At 42.2% G+C, this 19762-nt stretch overlaps 1 protein-coding gene across 4 annotated transcripts in view; it reads right to left on the reverse strand.

Annotated features, from left to right (window-relative positions):
• Positions 1–19762, reverse strand: part of LOC109318797 (piezo-type mechanosensitive ion channel component 2-like) — a 55118-nt gene that overhangs the window by 32209 nt on the left and 3147 nt on the right. For 2 of the 4 annotated variants that reach the window (XM_019548192.1, XM_019548191.1), the window contains exons 5-26: positions 19555–19750; positions 18829–19042; positions 18180–18342; positions 17864–17959; positions 17112–17226; positions 16182–16429; positions 15284–15547; positions 14118–14223; positions 13047–13228; positions 12424–12572; positions 10677–10847; positions 10358–10399; positions 9659–9691; positions 8968–9074; positions 7394–7557; positions 5552–5728; positions 3845–3988; positions 3152–3352; positions 2352–2556; positions 1885–1986; positions 1580–1745; positions 259–502 (exon numbers count right to left, since the gene is read on the reverse strand). In XM_019548192.1, coding sequence (XP_019403737.1) covers positions 259–502; positions 1580–1745; positions 1885–1986; positions 2352–2556; positions 3152–3352; positions 3845–3988; positions 5552–5728; positions 7394–7557; positions 8968–9074; positions 9659–9691; positions 10358–10399; positions 10677–10847; positions 12424–12572; positions 13047–13228; positions 14118–14223; positions 15284–15547; positions 16182–16429; positions 17112–17226; positions 17864–17959; positions 18180–18342; positions 18829–19042; positions 19555–19750 — 3489 coding nt within the window. The remainder of the gene's footprint in view (positions 1–258; positions 503–1579; positions 1746–1884; positions 1987–2351; positions 2557–3151; positions 3353–3844; positions 3989–5551; positions 5729–7393; positions 7558–8967; positions 9075–9658; positions 9692–10357; positions 10400–10676; positions 10848–12423; positions 12573–13046; positions 13229–14117; positions 14224–15283; positions 15548–16181; positions 16430–17111; positions 17227–17863; positions 17960–18179; positions 18343–18828; positions 19043–19554; positions 19751–19762) is intronic. The other 2 variants (XM_019548194.1, XM_019548195.1) reach the window with 2 other exon arrangements.

A 19762-nucleotide genomic window follows, 5' to 3' on the forward strand; every position in this document is an offset into this window, starting at 1 on the left:
CTTGATTTGGGAACCTCATGAACCAACAGACCTCCTTTAGTTTATGACTTTGTGAAACAATAAAAGTTTTAAATTGAACAGGTCTGAGCCTGTGCTTAATTCAGTCCTATATAATTCGGCATTGAGCTCCCACATGTAGTATTTAGTGCAGTGGGCCCCATATCTCTGCTGGTGCCTCTAGGCATCATTGTCATATGAATAATAATAAGGGAGTAGATTTTCCCTCAGTTCTGTGAAAGACAAAGAGAAAATACGTACAGCCAGGAAATTCTTCATTGCTATGACCAAGACTGTGTATGCAATCAGGTAGTCCCACGGTCTGAGAATATTCTTGACTGGCTCTAGTAGAAGATTGCTTCCAAACAGCATAAAGTAGAAGCAGGCCACAAGGTAGCCTATACAGAATATACTGATTTGGGTTGTCCCAGTGATAAAGATAAGGCAGAGCACAAACCAGAAGTGATAGCTGAATACAACCATTTTTGCCATATCCAAATAGGACCTATGGGAAAGAAAAGGTAGAACCTTTCCAAAAAGTTAAATCAAAAGTGCACCCTGAATCATAGCTGTACCCCACAGTGCCTATACACCACCTCAATTGAGACTAAATTAGTGAGCACTATGATCCCAAGACCCACTCCTATTGCACACAGCAAGGAATATTTACATTTCATGGATCACTTTATCAGCTAATGAAGTTTAAAATTCAGCTGGGTCATAAATACATTGCTGGCTGCCACAGGGAAGAGAAAAATGCTACTTGGAAACAATTCACACAGGATATACTTCAGTGAAGTACGCTGAAAAGTTTCACTAATGAAGTTAAGCTATAAACCTAATGTGATCTTTTAAGTAAGGTTGGAGTGTTGTAGCTGTGATGTTCCAGGAATTTCTTACGATACCTTTTATTAGGCTGACTATATAGTTGGGATAGGTGTTAGACAGGCTTTCAGGCATCAAGTGCCCTTCCTCATGTCCCTGGTTTTTTGACCAAGGATTCCTTAACCATCTGTTCTTTGATGTTATGACTAATCATGAGGAGATGAACTTTTATTCAGATGCATTATATTTGGATGTAATAAGTATACTAAGGCAGTTACTTTGCTACATCAGACACATGGAATTTCATTAGACTGATAGAGCTTCGTCAGCGCTGACACAGTGGTGTGTCAACATTGGGTCAATTCATGGTTGGTGTCTTCAAATCAAGATGGGGCACATATCTGGAACATAAGATGTAGCTAAATGCAAGCTACCAGGCTCAAAACAGAAGTAGCTAAGTAAAACAATGGTCTCTGGCCTACAGGAAGTCAGACTACTTAAGCTAATAGTCCCCTCTGGCCTTAAAATTTATGTGTCTGCAAAGGGGCTGAAAATTAAATGCAAAACCCCAGACACAAGCACCCTCAAGGTTTTCAGCTGGACAGGGATTCCAGCCAGGCTCCAGGTCCAATTTCACAGCTTCCCTCTACTTCCATAAAAGCAAGAATTAAAACCTTCTAGCCAAACTTCCTCAACATCCACATCCCTCTTTTCTTTGTCTTATACTTTGCTCAGAGGAAACTTCCCTGATTCCTACCTGCAGCGCACAAAGTTTGGTACAGGGCTGTACTGGTTGAGGGCAGCTGGGTCTAACTCATAACTGATCTCCATGTTATCTCCCGCCTGCATTCTCACACGCACTTTATTTTCATCTTCAAATACCTGGCACTGGAGGGAAGCTAAAAGCAGAAGCAGGAAGTCATCTGAGAAGATAGAAGAGACAGGAAACCAGCTTCTCAGCATCTTAGGACAAGATTATCCTGATGATGAATATTATGGCAATAATGGTTAGTCTTCAACAGCAGGAATTCCTTTGGTTAAATAAGGATGATTGGTACTTACACAGAAGGAATGTGGCTTCGGGTCTCTTGGCAAAATCAGGTAGATAGAGCCACTTAATGAAGTTGGAATGGACTGACCAGCGAGAGGTTCTCCATGGATAATCTGTTGGCAAGGGGATTATTTTTGTCACACAGGGTTTTTAGCTCATTTCGGAGTTTGTGGCCTCAAAAGGGAAATGACAAATATATGGGCACAAGAACTTTCTCTAGCTAGCATAGGATTAATGCTATTGCTACTACCGATCAGAGAGCTGAACCCAGTGCTGAAGCAGCTAGAACTGGAGCTGGGTCCAGCCCTTGGAGAAATCAATGGGAATCTTTCCGGTGACTTTAGCGTGCATGGAATCAGGCCCTAAAATGTTATGCCCCGCACGCAAGGTCCCACGTTGTGGTAAGTGGTGGCTTTGGCATGAATGGAGTGGGATCAACCTCACTGATCATTCACCCACCTGCACAGTGCTGTATTACCTTTGCAGAAAGCAGGAGGGAAACCAATGCACAGCAAATACTGGAAGGCCAGGATACAGGCAAGGAAACAGCAATATCTTGGCCAAACTTCAGCCATGGCTTTTCTCCGATGGAGCCACAGGAGGTAGATCAGCCAGCAGGCATGGATAAAGGCAAAGAAATCCATACGGCACATTATGACATTAACAGCAGCAAGGAGACACATCTGAAAGAATGGAACCATCCCAGTAAGACATATGGTGGCTTCCTTTGGCACACAGAAAACCTTCCTGCCTAGACCTGGGAAAATTTGGAGGTGGGGAGAGGAGCAAAAAATGTAGACTTGCAAGCACCACAACAGTTTCTGCCAAATTGCCCCTTTTGAAAGAACAAAAACGTTGTGGCCTTAACACATTGTAGGGAGCAAGATATGAAAATTCCTTTTTGTAGGTAGCTGCTGCCAAATGAAATTCCCAGCATGGATTTTGAAGCAGCTGACCCCAAGCTGAGTCCACAATACTGTATTTCTCAGTCTAGAAAGATGAGAATGCAGAAACTATTCCATCTTCAACCTGGTTGGAAAGCCTAAAGAGTTCAGTAACTATACAAATGTGACATCATGGTAATTGCTGTATACACCTGTATAGGGACGGTTTTTCGAGGGGGAAGGAAGATGGACCTCAGTGGAATTGTTCTGATTTATACCAGCAGTGAATTTTTGCCTGTAGTGTTTTGTGTTTTCTGTAGCTTTTATTGCCTGAGTAAGCTACTGCTGAGCCTTGTGTCTGGGGAAGACTATTCCTCTGGTGATATTTGCTTACCTCTAATCCAAATTTGTAAAAACCATAGTTGAAAAAATACTTGATGCAGCTGAGTAACCCATCATCCAGGTGCTCCCGAGTGACTGACTCAAAAATGCTCCCTGTAATAGGTGGAATCAGCTGGTTTTGAGTCCTGTAGAAGAGCTGGTGGCGATGTACTGTCACTTCCATTGCCATTAATCCCAAAATGGTGAGGTGGTTCTGCAAGGGTAGTGAAATGGCATCAGATGGTAATGGCATCTGAGATGTGACATTGGGTGAGCAGCGTGGCAGGTGAAAGGAAAGGCCACGGTTCCCCCCAGACAGGGATCTGATTTTATTTTCAGCTTTTAAAAACTTGTTCAAACGTTTTTTTAAGTTTACATGTTGACAGTTGTTGACACCGTGCTGTTCTAAAACATTTAATTTAGAAAATTATTATCATATTTTATTTAGAAAATGTAAAATTAAATGTATAGATTTCTCTACCCCCACTTTTTTTCCTCCATTTTTCAGCCAAAACTAGTTGACAGAAATTAGCAACTGGATTCAGCTGGATTTAGCACCACTCCCTTAGGATTTTTCAGCAAATGAACTATTTGCCAATCCTTCAGCACTAATCCGTGGTTTAATTGCAAGTTACACTTTCCATTTGTGCGCTAGCAGGGTGTTGGTGACTGCCTCTATGAGAATGAACCACGATAAGAATCCTACCTTCAGGCACGGCAAAACGCTGTCATCACACTTTCGGAAGCCTCCGTACCAAACTGCTGGGTCCACAGGCGCCACATACAACACCGATTTCTGCAACAGCTCATCCCGGTTGTCGTGATAGTAGGTTCCATTTTGGTAGAGTCTCTGTGGAGACAAACACGTGTGCCTGGGCACTAACTCCACTAATACGAGGGGAATATAGGCGCCCTAAGACTTCTCCTGCTGTATTTCTGATTTGTTATATATTTATTCCCATTTGCATGCAGAAGTTCATGCATATCAAAATAGAACAGAAGCCATATCACTCAGAGTCTCTGGTAAACCGGGATGAGTTCCTGTACCAGAAATTTCATTTCCAGATTCCTGTTTCTTCCTTGGAAAAGACTCTTGTATGCCTAGCTATCATTTTTAAGCCTTATAAGCTGAGTGACAGCTCGTGTCTGGAGCATATGAAGTAACAAGAGAAGGAAAGTATGAGAGTAAGGGTGAGTTTGCCAGGGGTCATAAGGATTCTTCCTTGCTCTGGACCTTTCATCTGCTTAGAGCTCTGGTACAAAGAGGCAGCCGCCCGTTTGAGATTGTAGCAGGGTGACGGTTCCCTGATGGGCAGTAGGAGCTAGGGCCCAGCTCATTCAGTTCCATGATGTGGCCTCTCAAGCTTTTGGGAGTGGATGAAGATGAAGGAAAGACCAGAAGCAGGTGCTAAGGGAGAGGAAGCACTCCTGGGACAGAGTAGTACTTGGCTTTGGGGAGGGGAGCCAATTTACTGCTCCTTCAAAGTGCCAAGTTCAGGCAAGGCCTGGCCTTCTTCCACCCAGGCAGACACAGACTGGGAGCAGGACTGGATCCTGGCTGGGGGCAGCCTGCATAGTCCAGGGAGGACTGTGCTCCAGAGCTAAAAGGAAAAGCCTGCTGAGGAGAGAGAGTGGCTGGGCTGGGGGCTCTGGAAACGCTGAACATGGGGGAAAGAGCCTGGGGGATAGGGGTGCTAGGACTGGGAATGTAACTCCGTGAAGGAGAGCTGAGAAGATGTTGACTCTTGAGGGGAGGAAAGCTTATGGCTGGGACCACAACCCAGGAGGGGCAGTTGTGACTTGGAGAGCTGATTTACCTGACTAAATCAAGAGAGAAACTGAGGCAAAGTGCCCGCGATTGAGGGTGTGTCCCCAAGGGTCCCAGTCGGAGGGACATGACTTCTTTTGTATGCACACTCATTGATAGGAGTCTCTCTCTGCGTCCTTACAGTACTTATATCGGTCACACATGTTCATCAAACAACAGGACTTCTACATCGATAGAATACAGATTCAAGTATAAAAAAGATTACTAGATTTTAGGCCAATTTTTCACACACTTTCAAGGCATATCTGCACATTGCTGTAGAAATGCCAAATTAGGTGCGTAATTGCAGGTATCATTTTCACAAGTAGCTTTGCACCTAAACAATTTGGAAATCTAGTCTTGATTCTTCATAGGTGGTGATTCATACTAAATAACTCTGAAATTTAGAGAGTTAATCATGTTCACTAAGTTTTAAAGAGAGTGGAGTTTTCTCCAGACTTTAGCATTAAGGTCCTGATCCTGGAAACTTTTGTGAACATGACTAATCTCATGTATGTTGTTAGTCAGTGCATCTCCTTGTGTGTAAAGTTAACCATATGCCTAAGTGTTTGCAGAATAGGGACCTGCGGGCTTTACAACACTCACCTCTGTGCAGTTTGAGGAGTATTCATGTGGTTTGACAAACTTCAGCTGGTACATCATTCTACAGATAACCATCACAGAGGACCAAATTGTGCAGATTCGTGATGCATGAGGCCGGAGCTTGGGATATGGCAGGGCAAACACCCAGAGGATGAAAAAAGGATAACTCATCATAGACACCTAAATAATTTCGGGGAGGGGGGGAAGCAGAATTGTTTTATTACAATTTCCCTTTTTTTAGTGTGTTTGTGGATTCAGAGATTCAGTTTGTAATACTGCAATGTGGTATTGTAGTATTGAACTATGCAACATCGGATAACAACCATAAAAACAAAAGTAAGAAACTACTTTTAGGTAAAAATATGTCCTGACAGGTTTGGGCAGTTGCTGACTGCTGGGCAGAAAGAAAAAGATTTTCCTTCATTTAGCTTCTTATGTGGCTTCTTCATTTGGCTTATGTAAGTAATATGTTTTTATTGAAATTTCTGTCTTATCCATATTTATTGATTGCTTTTACAAGGAACTAAATAACACTTAAGTTCCTGTTATGCAATATATCAATTTCCTACATCTATAAAATAAAATGGCTATGTGACAGTTGTCAAAGACAGTAAATGAAGCTGCACTCACATGCATGGTAAGGCATGGCATGCTGCATACAGATTACACATGCATATTTTTTTATGTAGATCATTTATTTAAACATGGACCTTAACATAACCAAACATGGATGATTTGCCTGACAGTTTTGTCTAGGTTCTGTCTAAATAGCTGTTTGCCTGTGTATTTATCACATTTGTGCAGACAGCTATGAAATCCTGGGCCTGGATGACATAGCCACCTGAATTTCCCCTGAGGTTTATTCTGGTATTGCAGGGAGGAAAAGAAACTCTTAGCTTCAGTAATCAAGAAGGAAACTTTGTAGGCTGTTGTGTTCTGATATAAGCCATATCACATCATCATAAAATGTCTAAAACAAGTCACAAAGAGGCCCTTCTTCCTTGCACCTCTATCCTGGTTCCAAACACACACATAATAGCCTCTTCTGGATGAAAAGGCTTCTAAGAGGCAGGGAAGAAACAAAGCCATGACTTTGTATGCTCCACCACAGCTGTAGAAAGATGTTCAGTTTGGACTACCTGCAGAATATACCTTGTAAATAGTGGGGAAACAAGCCTCATCTTTGTCGCACTGTAGTTGCATAAGCTGAAATTACAGGTGCTGAGTGACATGCAGCTCCCTACTGTAATTCATGGTGTTTTGCAGGAAGCACCATGAATTAGTGTTCCCCTCAACCCAACAGATGTTCACTGTTGAGTCCAGAGGTTCGGGGATTGAGCTCCAGTTCAAGCTGCATGTCTGAAGCCTCTCTCCCCTTGTCCTAGCCCTCCCTCCCCCCTCCCCCCTGCTGTGGGGATTGGAGCCCCCCACCCTCCAGCACAGGCTGAGCAAACCCCAGACCAAGCTCCCTTGTCCCCCTCCCATTCTGAAGACAGCACCAGGGGCATGGCCGAGCTTTATCAGCTCAGTCCTGCTCCCAGCACGCACTGTCAGACATTAATGATGGTTCTCCATTTTGAAGCACCTTCATCTGAACCCTCATGTAATGAAGGCTCAGATTGTCACACAATTCAGCGCTTAATAAGTGCTGTGCAGCCATGGGGCATGGCTAGAGCACTTTCACAGGGCCAGTCGCACGACAAATGTAACTTCTGTCTGTGCCCAACAGATCAGGCCCAAAACATTAACACAATTGGCCACAGCTGCTATTTTAGGAGTAATCTCAGTCTCTTGCAACACTGGGGAAAAAATGTTATGTTTCAGTTCCTAGTGCTTCTCTCTGACCTCCTCAAGAGAGATCCAGATGATCCAAATGGATACAATTTTAAGGATGTGCAGCTCCAGGATCCTCCATCCTAACACCTGAATTTCACGAACCATCTCCAAAAGCTTCAGGAGACAGGAAGCTGACTTGTCAATCACCAGTGTCCAGTTACTAGTCCTTTCCCCTAAGAAAAAAAGTGTTAGGTTAGTACTTTAAAATAACCTTTAAGAATTGACAGAAACAGAAATAGGGATTTTCTGCTGTGTTTATGGCTTTGACTAATGGGCTGTGTTATCATCTTTCATGTCAGGAGAAAGGAAAAGTGGCATAAGAACAGTGTTGTTGTGGAAGTTAATGAAAGGTAAGAAACAGGATTAAAGCAGGTAACATCAGTTTTATATGTAGAAAACTTTTCATGTGGCTGTTTTTATGATTCATTTTTATGAAAGCCAGGTGTTACATAGCTGTGAATCCCAATTCTTTGACAATTTCTACTAAGCCTAAACCAGGGAACACATACAGAACAGAGATTGTATTTAGGGACTTGATACAGAAAAGTTATAATTTACTCACTATGCTTCATAACTGGACACCCACTCTACTACACAGGTTCCTTCAGCCCTTGCAAAAGGGACAAGGACTGAAACTATAGGCATCACCTAGACTACTCTGCTCCTGCCTACAGTGTGCTCCACTTATGTGCATGTGGGTAAGTATACAATTCACTTAAACTGCATAACATGATGCCAGTCCTTATTCTTTGGCCTGTTGCTTGTATTGTTAAGTAACAACAGTGATCTTCGTATTGGGTATGAGCATAAGCTGCCTAAATGCATAGAAACTCGACCCTGTTGTCATTTGTAATGTATTCAACAGAATTAACTCAGTTCACAGCTGACAATTTCAAGGCTGGTATTGGAGGCCTTGGGCTCTGAGAAACCAGGGTAGTTAATTATCGTCACACTGAATTGGGATGAGTGCACACTCTGGAGAAGCACATAACCTATTTCAGGTCCAGGGACTTAAAGGGTGTGATAACTCCAATCCTTGAAGTCACCTCTGAGGGCATGCCTAATCTTAACCCAAATCCTTATGCAGGCTATCATCCACAAACAACACCCTCAAACACAGGCCTGTTTGTGCTTTGAACCCATGCCTTCTTGCTCAAGTAATGTTATAGTGAAAGCCTGAGCTGTGCTTCAGGTCTCCTCAAAGTGCACCCTCGTTGCAGTTAGTCTATATCCCTCGGACACTGATAGCCTCCCCTCAGTTCTCCTGAAGGACAGACAGCTTGTCCAACAACCACCCGGAGATGAAATCTCAGCACAAGGAAACAGGAGATATGCCCGCAGGACACAGGGGTTAGGAAACAGTGAAGACACAGTAAAGGGTAGGATTTTGGTGTGGGAGCACTCAGGCTCAGTCTAGGCTAACCCGAGTGCCCAAACCCAGGTTCCCGCCACTCTCGACTAACTGGGCAATGTGGATTTATTTTCAGGCGTTACCTATAAACCATATCACAGAACCTTCTTCACGTTTAAACAAACAAGGGAACAAAATTCAACTAATGCTCCAAGGAGCTTCAATTAATCACCTGATTTCTCCGACTGACCCTCTCTCATGGCGTCTTCATCCACTGTTGCATTGCCTGTTTTATCCAAGCTGGTTTGAGTTTCACCAGGCGGTTCGTTGGCTGCCACACTGTAATGAACAGAAAAAAAGGCAAGTGTCAGCCAGCAGACTGCTCTTTCAACCAGTTGAATTAAAGTCAGGCCAGCTATACCAATTGGGATCTATATAAAATCACCTGCTGCTAAACCAAAAGGGAGAAAAGACTACTAAGTGGAGATAAACTATATTTTAATCAAAAGTATTTATCAATACTTTTTAAAGTGCTCTAAGTAGCCTTCCTCTGCTCATGCTAAAATCAGTGATAAAGCTCCCTTTGACTTTGATGGACAGCATTAGACCTGTGCAGAATGCTTTTGAAAATCCCATATTACCTGTTTTTAAATTACTGTCCTGTGGTGAGAACCAACTAAAGCAAATGCGTTCACATTGAGCCATAAAAAAATACAGTCTTGGTCTCTTATTTGGATTAAGTGTTCCCAGTGTCAAATCGTTAAGAAGCAATATTCCATTCAAGGAGCTGTGGAGAACTTATTCAAACAAATCAACTGACTCCTAATGAAAACTATAGATCTTTGTCTTCCAGTTATCAAAAGCAAAATAGACTTCAGTGAAAATGTACAAAGAAATATCATCCTCTAGAACATCATGCTCACCCTTTCTGCAGTTTCACAATACTTTCTTTAAGCCTGAAAAAAAAAATAATACCAAGATATTTTTCTGGTTTTCTATAAATGCTAACAAAAACTCCTTACAGATTTATAGTTTCTTTCTTACTAGCAGGCCACAAAGTGATTTTACAAATGATGGATAGCCACATGCATTCAATATCCATGACGACAGCATTAGAAAAGATCATTCACTCTACCTGGTTATTAGCAAGGATGAAACAAAGTGGAGGGGCTACAAGGCGGGAGGGCTGCAATCCACCTGCCCCCTCTTAATGGGCCCTAGGCAAACAAACTCATGGGCCCCGGGCCAGTCAAGACCCCCCTCCCCAGATGAGGCGAGTGGAGGGGAGGAGAGGGCCATTTGCACTGCCACTGTGGGGGGAAGGACCAGGATCCTAGGCATGTGCCTAGTTTCCCTATGCATTAATCTGGCCCTGCTGCTGGAGCATGATAATAACCGCACTCCAGCAGCCTCCAGCGTCTCGTGTATCAGTGTCCCTGTGCTTAAAATGACAGCAGGAGCACTTTAAAGCTCACTGTAATTAATGCATCCCCCCACACACACCCAGTGCTCCCAGAGCATGTGTCTAAATGCCCCCTGAGCCCTAAGTAACATCAAATTAATGGTTGGTGTAGCTATAAAGAGGACGTTTGACAAAAATCCAAGACAAGAAGTGGACTCACATGTCTGCTAGAAGATGCACATTCGTTTCAGTTTTCTTTTTACTAGGAAGGAAATATAACAGAACCTCAGTTAATGTTCTTAGCAAATGGAAGGCAGGAGCTACCTAAACCTCCCGTGGTTAACATTTTTTGCATGCATAAATTAGACATGCTGTTATGCTCCAATTTGAAATGATGTTGTGTGTGTGTGTGTGTGTGTCAGAAGACTAATAAATGCTCATGCAAATATGTAAAATAGCCATTTTTGTAACCATTTATACAGTTAGAGACATCTTCATGTGTTTCAAAGCTAAGTGATGCATGGGTTGGTTTACAGTACCTCCCCAGAGTAAATGCATCCCCGGGAACATTGCGTAGGTCAGTGATCTTCAGAAAATCTTTATGAAAATAGTGCAGCTGCAGGATGCAGGCCAAGAGGAAAGCTGATGGAAGCAGAATCTTAGCAAACAGTTCCACTGTGTCAAATTTTTCCAGACCCAGATCTTTTAACCTGGCCAATAAAAGGGAGAAAGGCTTTATGCATAGAATATGAGGTAGCTGATTACATGGAGCACTGCAGTACTGTATTTCTCACTGTAGTAGAGTGGCTGTTTTAAGCAAGGTCATCCTTCATTATGCCTTTGACACATGGACAAGTCATGCTGTTTCCTAGATCTGAGGCTGACAGCATAGTGTCTCTGTCACAGGTTTCCTTAAGTCAGTCATGGGCTACTGGCATCACAATGGCTAGCAGACACATCCTTTTAACTTGAATTCACATAAAGAATCCCCTTATCTTCTTCCAGCCCTTGATCTTATTCCCAAGGTTCCTTCCTCTTGTCGCCATTTCTCTAACCACAGGAAAGATCCAAGACCCATGTTGTAAAGGGAATGACTGCTACTGATTTTTGAAAAGCCACACTATCTGGCTACTATTACTAGAAAAACCCTCAAACATTTTAACAAAACAATGTATGGTAACTTGCCAGAAAAGCTGGCCCTTCTGTTGCAGTAGTTTGGATCTGAAATCAGGGATAGTTACCAAAAGATTTTGAAAAAAACCTGATGAATCCTGCAGACTGTGCTGGGGTTTGTATTCCAGCAAGTCACCCCTTTGTGGTTTGGGTCTGTACTCCATATCCTGCTGTCTTAGCCATGCTACTGAAAATAGAGAAAATGCTGAGAGCTCTATTCTTGTACACATTGCACCAAGGGAATAAAATAATGCGGCCTCACAGTACTGTTAATCTTCCAAATGGTGAAAATGTATCAAGCCTCCTCAAAAAAGTGCTAAGACCTCTGGCTTTCATTGAAATCTAAGGAGACACTCAACATCTTGGCTGGGATGATTTAGTCAGGGATGATCCTGTCTTGAGCAGGAGGCCGGACTATATGATTTCCTGAGGTCTCTTCCAGCCCTACTTCCCTATGATCTTGCTGGTCCTTTCATTGTGGTGTGCTCACAGTCATTAACTAATAAAATGCAATCCTAGGCAGACCACAAGACTCTCCTTCCTTCTTTAGGAATTTAGGAGCTGATCCAATGCTTCCTGAAGTTAAGGGAGTTTTTTTCCATTGATTTTCCTGAGCTTTGGATCCTTCCATGAGGGAGAGGAAGAGTTGATGATGGTTTGTTGATGGGGAGTTGTTTATTTAAATGAGGTCTGTGGAGTCATGGGGTGGGAATTAATGATACTTTAATTGGTGATAGTGTAATATATGTACAGACCCTTTACAGATAGGCCTCTGGTCCTGCACCACTCTGGCCTGCCACTACAGGGCATGCTAGAAAAGTGGGCCTGGTTTAAAAGTCCTTTCTCCCTCCTGGCAGCAAAGCTTTGAAAGGAGTGGTAGCTGCTGATGGATTACTCGGCACAGACCTAGGAAGCTGGCCCAGATACATGAGGCAGAGGGCTGGCTGAAGAAGAAACCCTTGGGCCTGGGCATTTATCTGTGGCTTTGTCTAGAGTTTAATTTGCCTGAGGGAAGGAGGTGACTAGGGCTGGGGCTTCTTGTTGAGGAAAAAAGGAAGTCTTATTCTGCAAGATTTCCAGGAGGATCATTTAAAAACATAATAGAGTCCTTACCTCTCTTCTGACACTGCCAAGGTCAGGAGAAGAAAGCCAGAAGTGGATTGAAACTGGAAGACATAGACGACAATGAGCACTACCATGGAATAGGAGACAACAGCGAGCCAGAAGCCCTTCAGGATTCGTCTCCACCACTCATAGTGAATCTGAAACCAAATGCATCTCAGGTTAGATACAGTTCAGTCTGTAATGCTGTCTAAAACTTTCTACTGACTGAACCGGGGTCAAAAACCCTGTGCTACCCAAAGCCCCAGACTCAAGGGCTTCTCTTGATGAGTGAAGGAAACTGGGATGTATGTGTGAGTAAATTCTTAGAGTTCTTAAGATATCTGACTTGGTGTTGAGGGTATCTGTGGCTTCCCAACAAAATTAGGACCTGTTTCTCTTGAGACTTTCTCTTCAACTGGAATTGAATTTTAGCCATGCCAGACAGTTCAGGAAGGCCAAAACATGGTCCAGCAGTCATACTGAGATAGTCAAATGCTAACACGGAATGAAAACCCAAAGGAGCAAACCTGGGAGCAAACTTCCCAGGAGCAAACTGGGAACTTGATTAATCTGTGGCAGACTATTGCTTTCTTTTAATTTCCCCTTTAACATTGCGTCCAATAACCCATTACCTGATACAAAGTCACGCAGAGCAAGAAGAGCAGAACGTAGAGAATTTTGTACACAACAACTTTGCCACTGAAGCTCACAACGAAAAACATGGCAGTGCAGAAGTAGATCCAGTATTTAACCAGAATTCCCTTAAGCAGAGAGCCAAAGAGTTCTAGCAGAAAATTATTTGGCTTATTTCCTTCTGTAATAAGAGGAATTGAAATCTATCAGGGGTGATGCAAGTAGTTATTTGGTTACTGTATCATTGTAGTAGCTTTATTATAATAAAATGTCTTGCCTAGTATGTTTAACATCCTGTGTTAAAGCAAATCACAAAGCTTTGGCTGATAATATGGATGTTGAAGGAATGGTGAAGTCCCATAAAATGTCCAGTACTTTTCGACATAAGGTAACTTACTTTTTTATTGAATGGGTGGCCCTCCTTGCCCTACTGCCACCTACCCCTAAGTCTTCGGTAGAGGTTAGCTGCCTGTGGTCAAGATAGGGGGAGAGGAAACATTTTTGAAGACGCAAAGGCATGTTTTTGTCTTTAGAAACAATACCTTTAGGGATGGGGTGATTAATGTAATCCTTTCTACGCCTATCTAGCTCTAAAATAGACAGCGATACAATGGCACGATGAGAAGCTCTAGCAGAAGCTCTTTATTTCCCCAGGTCTACTGAGTGCATTGGTACACACTCCTCTCCAAACTCACCTGTTGCCCATGCTTTCCTGTGTGAAACTTGTGAAAAAATTAAAGTTGTCAGGAAAGATTTGAAATGCTTATCAGGCTGCAAATAAATGGCTGCTCAGTGTACAAATAATGTAGCTAATTTCCACATGCAGTTATCACAACTGCAAGAGCAAACTGGTTAGCTGTCTGTGCAAATTAGCTTTAAACCTGCACACACCTTAGCATGAATAAGCTTTATGAAAAGCTGACCCCCAGTTATTTAACAAGAAATCTTAATATACAAAGAAATCCTTTTTAGTAAAGGTGACACTTAAATACCTTGGTGATGGAGAGCTATAGAGCCATGAGTGAGTGTTGTGTCAGGGTGATCTGTGAGTAAATATTACATTTGCTTACCCGTCTCATTCACTGCCACTTCTTTGAGAGGGTCTTGCTTCTCCTTCGAACGTCTTTCGATTATATGCTGCTTTAGCAATAGCCAGAACGTGAATGCATATGAGATCTGCAAGGAAACCATACTTGTGCCTTATTTTTTTTTCATGGAAAGAAACCACAAAGGAATGCAAATAATTCCTCTCTCTACCTTGCTCATTTTGCTAATCGCTAGGAATCAAGGTCTCTAAGTCTAAGGCAAAAAGTCAAAGCAGAATGTAAAAAGGAAGGCTGGCCCAATGCCTGGATTTAATATATGTTTAAATGACTGTTACAGAAGATGTGAGTTTTGGTTGAAAGTTTTTTGGAGGCAGAGCTATGGTGTATATTGATACAACTTTTAACACACTGATATCCCAGGCACTACTAGAACACAAGTGGAGGATCAGAATTCACAAACCCAGTGTTTAATTTGAACACTATTGTTCTATTTTTTGCTAAACAGTGAATTTATCTTGAAGAAGGGGCAAAACCATCACCAAATGCTCATTCTTTCTAACCTCTGGTTTACCCTCTCTACAATTCCTCATATGCAGTAAATTAATCTTGTTATGGAAGACATATCAATTCATAGCTATTCTGCCTCCTTTTGTCTTCCTTACCAGTACTTGATCCTAACCATTTGCCCAAAACTCCAGGGCCTCTCTAACCAAGCCAAATTTAACCAATTCAGTACTGAACCATCCTCAGCAAGTTTAATAATTAGAGATAAGTCTGGGGTCTCCCCAAACTTTGGCCTCAGATCTGAGCTGGCCTCCATCTGTACAATGAACTGAAGCAAACCTCAAACTCAAACACCCTGAAAGTGTGGTTAAGTCCAGATAGAAATCTGTATTCAAATTTTGCAGTTTTGAAATGGATATGAATACATGTGGTACTGAAGTCCAAGCAAAGTAAACCACTGTGTCAAGCCTCTTCTCCCATAACCACTTCCTCAAAGCTGTTTAATTGAGTAAACCCCTGGCAACTCTCTCTGCCCTTTCTTTGTCTCATGTGGTTTTTGACCAGTGTCTTTAAAAATGTTTCCCAAAATGGAGGTGCAATTTACAGCATAGATCATCTTGACTCGTTTTTTGAAGCCCTGTGTATTACCTAGCCTTGCAATTAAATGAGAAGCACTGAGTCCTTACCTTAGCAGCAAGGTGCAAACATGGCAGTGAGTATGGTTTTAAGTCAAAGTCAATGAGCACAGAGGTTGAAATTCCAGGAAAGACTTCTTCCTGAGAAATATTTAATCCTACAAAGAAACTGAGGACCAGCAGGATATTCCCATAGGTGACAAGGAATGGAGAGCTATACATGGCATAAAGTCGACGGTCACGAGCCATCCAAATGATACAAGCCCAGATAAGGAGAACAAAAGTCAGCCAGCTGAGATGGGTGATACTCCAAACCTTCAAACAGACAGACAATTTATGGGAAGAAATGCTGCTGTCCAAACCTTAATGAAACTAAACTTAAGTAGAGTGGAAAAGTAAAGACTTCAGACTGTAGTTTTCCACCCAGCAGTTGCATTCACAGCTGACTGCAACTTCTGAAGTGAAGATACTTATATTTTGCTTCCTTGTATTGCATAGCTGGGCAGCCAATAGCTCAATATACACACAGATACAGGTTCTCTATACCTAGAAAAGATAAATGCCCATTGCCATGCAAAAACTGGGCACAAAACTGAAAGCATGTTTAAGTTTGCTGCAAGTGTGGCCCAAAGCATTCTAGCAGTGTACTAATGCTCATAGGACTGTTTAATAAATATGCTTTTCAGCATAAAACTCTAGTCAAGTCAAAGCAACTGGAGGACATTCTTAGAACGTGTTCTAAACATGGCCTTGGTCTGAAGTCCTATGTACCAGATCAGGATCCATCCACTACTGTAACGCTCCTTACAAAAATTCTGCTCTGCAACTATCTTGTTGCCCATTTCTGAATGTGTTGCCCATCCTGCATTCACCATATGCAGAACTTTCACTGATCTGTAGAATATTAAGATTTGCCCCACAGGAAAGCAGTAGCATCTTTGTTTCTTACATGGGTTTGAGCTTCAAGAAGATATATTTCTTCCCACATCAAACACTTCATACCAAATTCCCTAGTAACTGTAGCACAAAGCAGAAAATTAGTGGAATGTACAGGGTATATTCTCTCAGTTCTATACCTTACCATCATGGCAATCAGTGCACTGGTATAGCTTTGATTCAAAATGAATTGCCCCAGCACAGCCAAAGTGCTAGTCCTATTCCCATCACTGTCTGTAGTTTCAGGGCTATCATGATCCTCTGCAAGAAACATACAGTGTACAGGCATAAGTGAGCATCAGTGAAGGGTCTTTACCATGTATCTGTGATATTTCATTGATAATTGATTATATTCAGTAGCCCTTATAAGTTTGCTGGGTACATGCTTGCAATGGCACATAAGGGACTGTGCAAAATATTCTGAGTCCTAGAAGCAGGTGCCTGGACTCCCTGGGCATCACGCCATAAATAAACCCTCTTCACAATCGGTGTTAAATGAATGCTGGCAAAGTTTTGATTTATCTGTCTAAATCTAATCTCCTTTACTGGAATATGTTTTTTCAATGCATATGCAAGGGTAAACATTAGGATGCATTTCATAAGAAGTATTCTTTATTTACTGCACTCCTGGAGGTACTATCTAATGCACAAGTTGCCCTGGCATCATCCACTCACTGGCTGAACTTGCCATATCATTAACAAAAAAAAATAGTTTTTTTTCCTGAGATGGCAGAGATTATCAGCCAGAGAAAGATCAGGCTTTTCCTCCATCTGTACAGTTCATTGTACTGCAGAGGAAAATGTATAAACTGTAAGTATGAAAGATGCAATTTGAAAGGAGTATTTTCCTATTCCTACTAATGCTGCCACCTTTTCAAGACCTCTTTCACTTCGGTCTGAGACACTCTTAGTTACACAAACATCATATTAGGATGTATAGTACCTGATAGTGGAGGGGTAAGTCCTTCGTGCTTGTGGGCAGGGATCTCACAGCCTGTGTCCTGTTCACAATATAAACAGGCCGTGTCCTGTCCGTTTCCACTTGAAAAATAATTCACCTAGTAAAAGAAGCACAACGAACTTTTCTGTTCCAGCCTCATCTTTCCACAGACACTGCAAACTGTTCTAGCCTGGGCTGGTTGAGTGGTAGATATGGAGCTGCTTTGGAGCAACCCATGAAAGCTGTGAGCTGACATGATTACTGGGATTCTAGTTTTATGAATATTATCTTAGAGTAACCAGGGGCTGTTAGGGTGTGGAGGACAAGAAAAAAGGGGGGAAATGGCTTGAAATAAGTCACTTTTCAATAAATATTTGAGAGTTATTAAGAGACTGAGGCAGGACAGGAAAAGATCTGGAAACACAAAAAATCCAAATAACTAGAAAAAACTGAAAAAGGAGCATCTTCTTAAGGAAGGGGGAGTTATTGTGGGGAAGGGGTCTGTGGCACAGGCACATATGGGGGTCAGAATTCAAGCTGAACTGTTACCATCGAGGGAAGGGAAGTCCTTTTTCTCCAAATGTTTCAGAGCAAAGGTACATCTCTTACTAAGGTATTTATTTATGGGTTTAGGAGGCCTCACTTCCAGCATTCACTTTTGAAATGGTGGGTCCTGTTTACCAAACATGAATACAGGTTTTGTATCTGACCTGTTTGTCCCTTTACACCAAGAACCTCCTGGAGATATCCTTTACCTTGTTCTCCTCATTCTTGGCCACCCATGACATTGTCTCCAACTCCAAACTGTTGTGCTCTGCTGGTGGTAAGTGGACATCCTCTTCTCTATGTTCCTGCATGCAAAGAAATAGCACATGAAGATGTCACAGGCCATGAGCCACAGACCCATCCCATCTGGTGCCTTTGTTACAGACCATACATTTCAAGGGGAAAATGAAGAAATTATGTAGAAGCAAAGAAACAGCTTTTCCTGATTTCTCTCTCAAATGTGGTTGTATTTAAGCAGATACTGTTTGTAGCTTGTCTTAGCTCTACACTTTAGCTATATATTACCATAGGATTTAAAGCCCACTGCTGTAGCAGCACAACCAGTGCATAATACAGTACAAGCAAGACTAGAGGATTGAGGAACACAGGCCAAGTTAATCCAGGATGAAGCTGCAGTTTCCAAGACTCTGTGATATTTGTTTTGATGATTGCAGTCATTCCTAGGAGCCTGAAGAAATAGAAGACAGAGACAGCAGTAACAATAAGAGTCTTTTTCAATGTTACATTAAGCCTAAAATAGTATTTAAAAAGCAATACCAAGTGCTTTAATACTAAATGGGACAACCTACTGAACACGCTATGCTATTGTTTTGGCTGACTATGCATGCTCTTCCCTTATGACCTTGAACAAGTTACGTAGCCTCAGCTCCTCCACTTGTAACATGGGCAGGATCAGCCCAATACCTTGAGGCTGAAATAGTATTTGTTAAGTGCTTTGAGATCCTCCAATAAGCTTAGCGTTTTAAAGCAAAGCAATAGAAAATAGTGGTCCCTATAGATCTTTCTTTATTCCTTTGGCAAGTGTTGAAACGTTGCTTGTATTTATGCTGCCTCGATGGGCCTACAGAGGATCATTAGTGGATCTTTCATTACGTCTTAAAACAGCTTTAAGCATTATCCCTGCCCTTTTCTGCATAGAAGCTGGTGTCTTTACCTGGCATAAATGTCATCAGGAGGAATGAGGTCCTGAAAGTATGGCAGCTGGTATAGGTAAAGGGCAGTAAGGTGGCCAGCACTGAATATAGCCATCATCACGCACAAACTGCTGAAGGTGACCAGTGCAATGGGGAGGTGACAGGACCACCAAGAACACAAGCCCAAGAAAGTGAAAAAATAGGTGGCGGAAGTTGCAGAAGGAAAAATTATTCCTAGAGGGGGAAAAAACACAAGAATCCTGTTCCACATCAAGCAAGATACACATATCTGGCTATTGCAGCTGCTTAGTTCGATAGTGGATTAGCAAGAAAATCCCCCCAAGTATAGATGATCCCCTCAGTTATCTTAAATAAAAAGTTTCTGAGACTCTCAGGGGTTTAAGTAGGGGGAAGAGGGAGGGACTCGCTCTGTGCAGACAGGTTCCCCACTCCATAGTCACTGCAGAAGTTGGACTGGGGAAACTATCCTCCAGAAGATGTGGGACAATCAGAAGAGCAGTGTCAAGGTCCGTCTATAAATCATACAAGGAAATTCTGCCTCACAGATGATGGCAGCTTTTCAGCTGTAGTGGATGCTGACATAGCGCAAACAAATAATTGGGCAACTGCAAATAACAAGTAAGAACAATAGGGGAAAAATGAGGACCACAGGTACCCGCTTGTCTTTTTATTCTTTAGTGGACTATGACTTTTGCTATTTCAGCCTCTTGCTTTAACACTCTTACCTGCTACACCTAATAGAAGAGTTGCTACCACCTTTCCAGCATGTCTCAGCATGACATCAATTATACTTTTCAAGCCAGCAAGGAAGACAATGGCTTTCTGAACAAAAGCTGGCTTTTTAAAACCTGCCTTTTTCCCTGAATTATCTTCAGAGGAAGACTCCTCTTCGTAACTGTCTTCTGTTTCTGTTTCATAACCCTGTGAAAAGAT

The sequence above is a fragment of the Crocodylus porosus genome, unplaced genomic scaffold, assembly GCF_001723895.1.
Source record: "Crocodylus porosus isolate Cpor-Errol unplaced genomic scaffold, CroPor_comp1, whole genome shotgun sequence".
Classification (NCBI taxonomy): Eukaryota; Metazoa; Chordata; order Crocodylia; family Crocodylidae; genus Crocodylus; species Crocodylus porosus.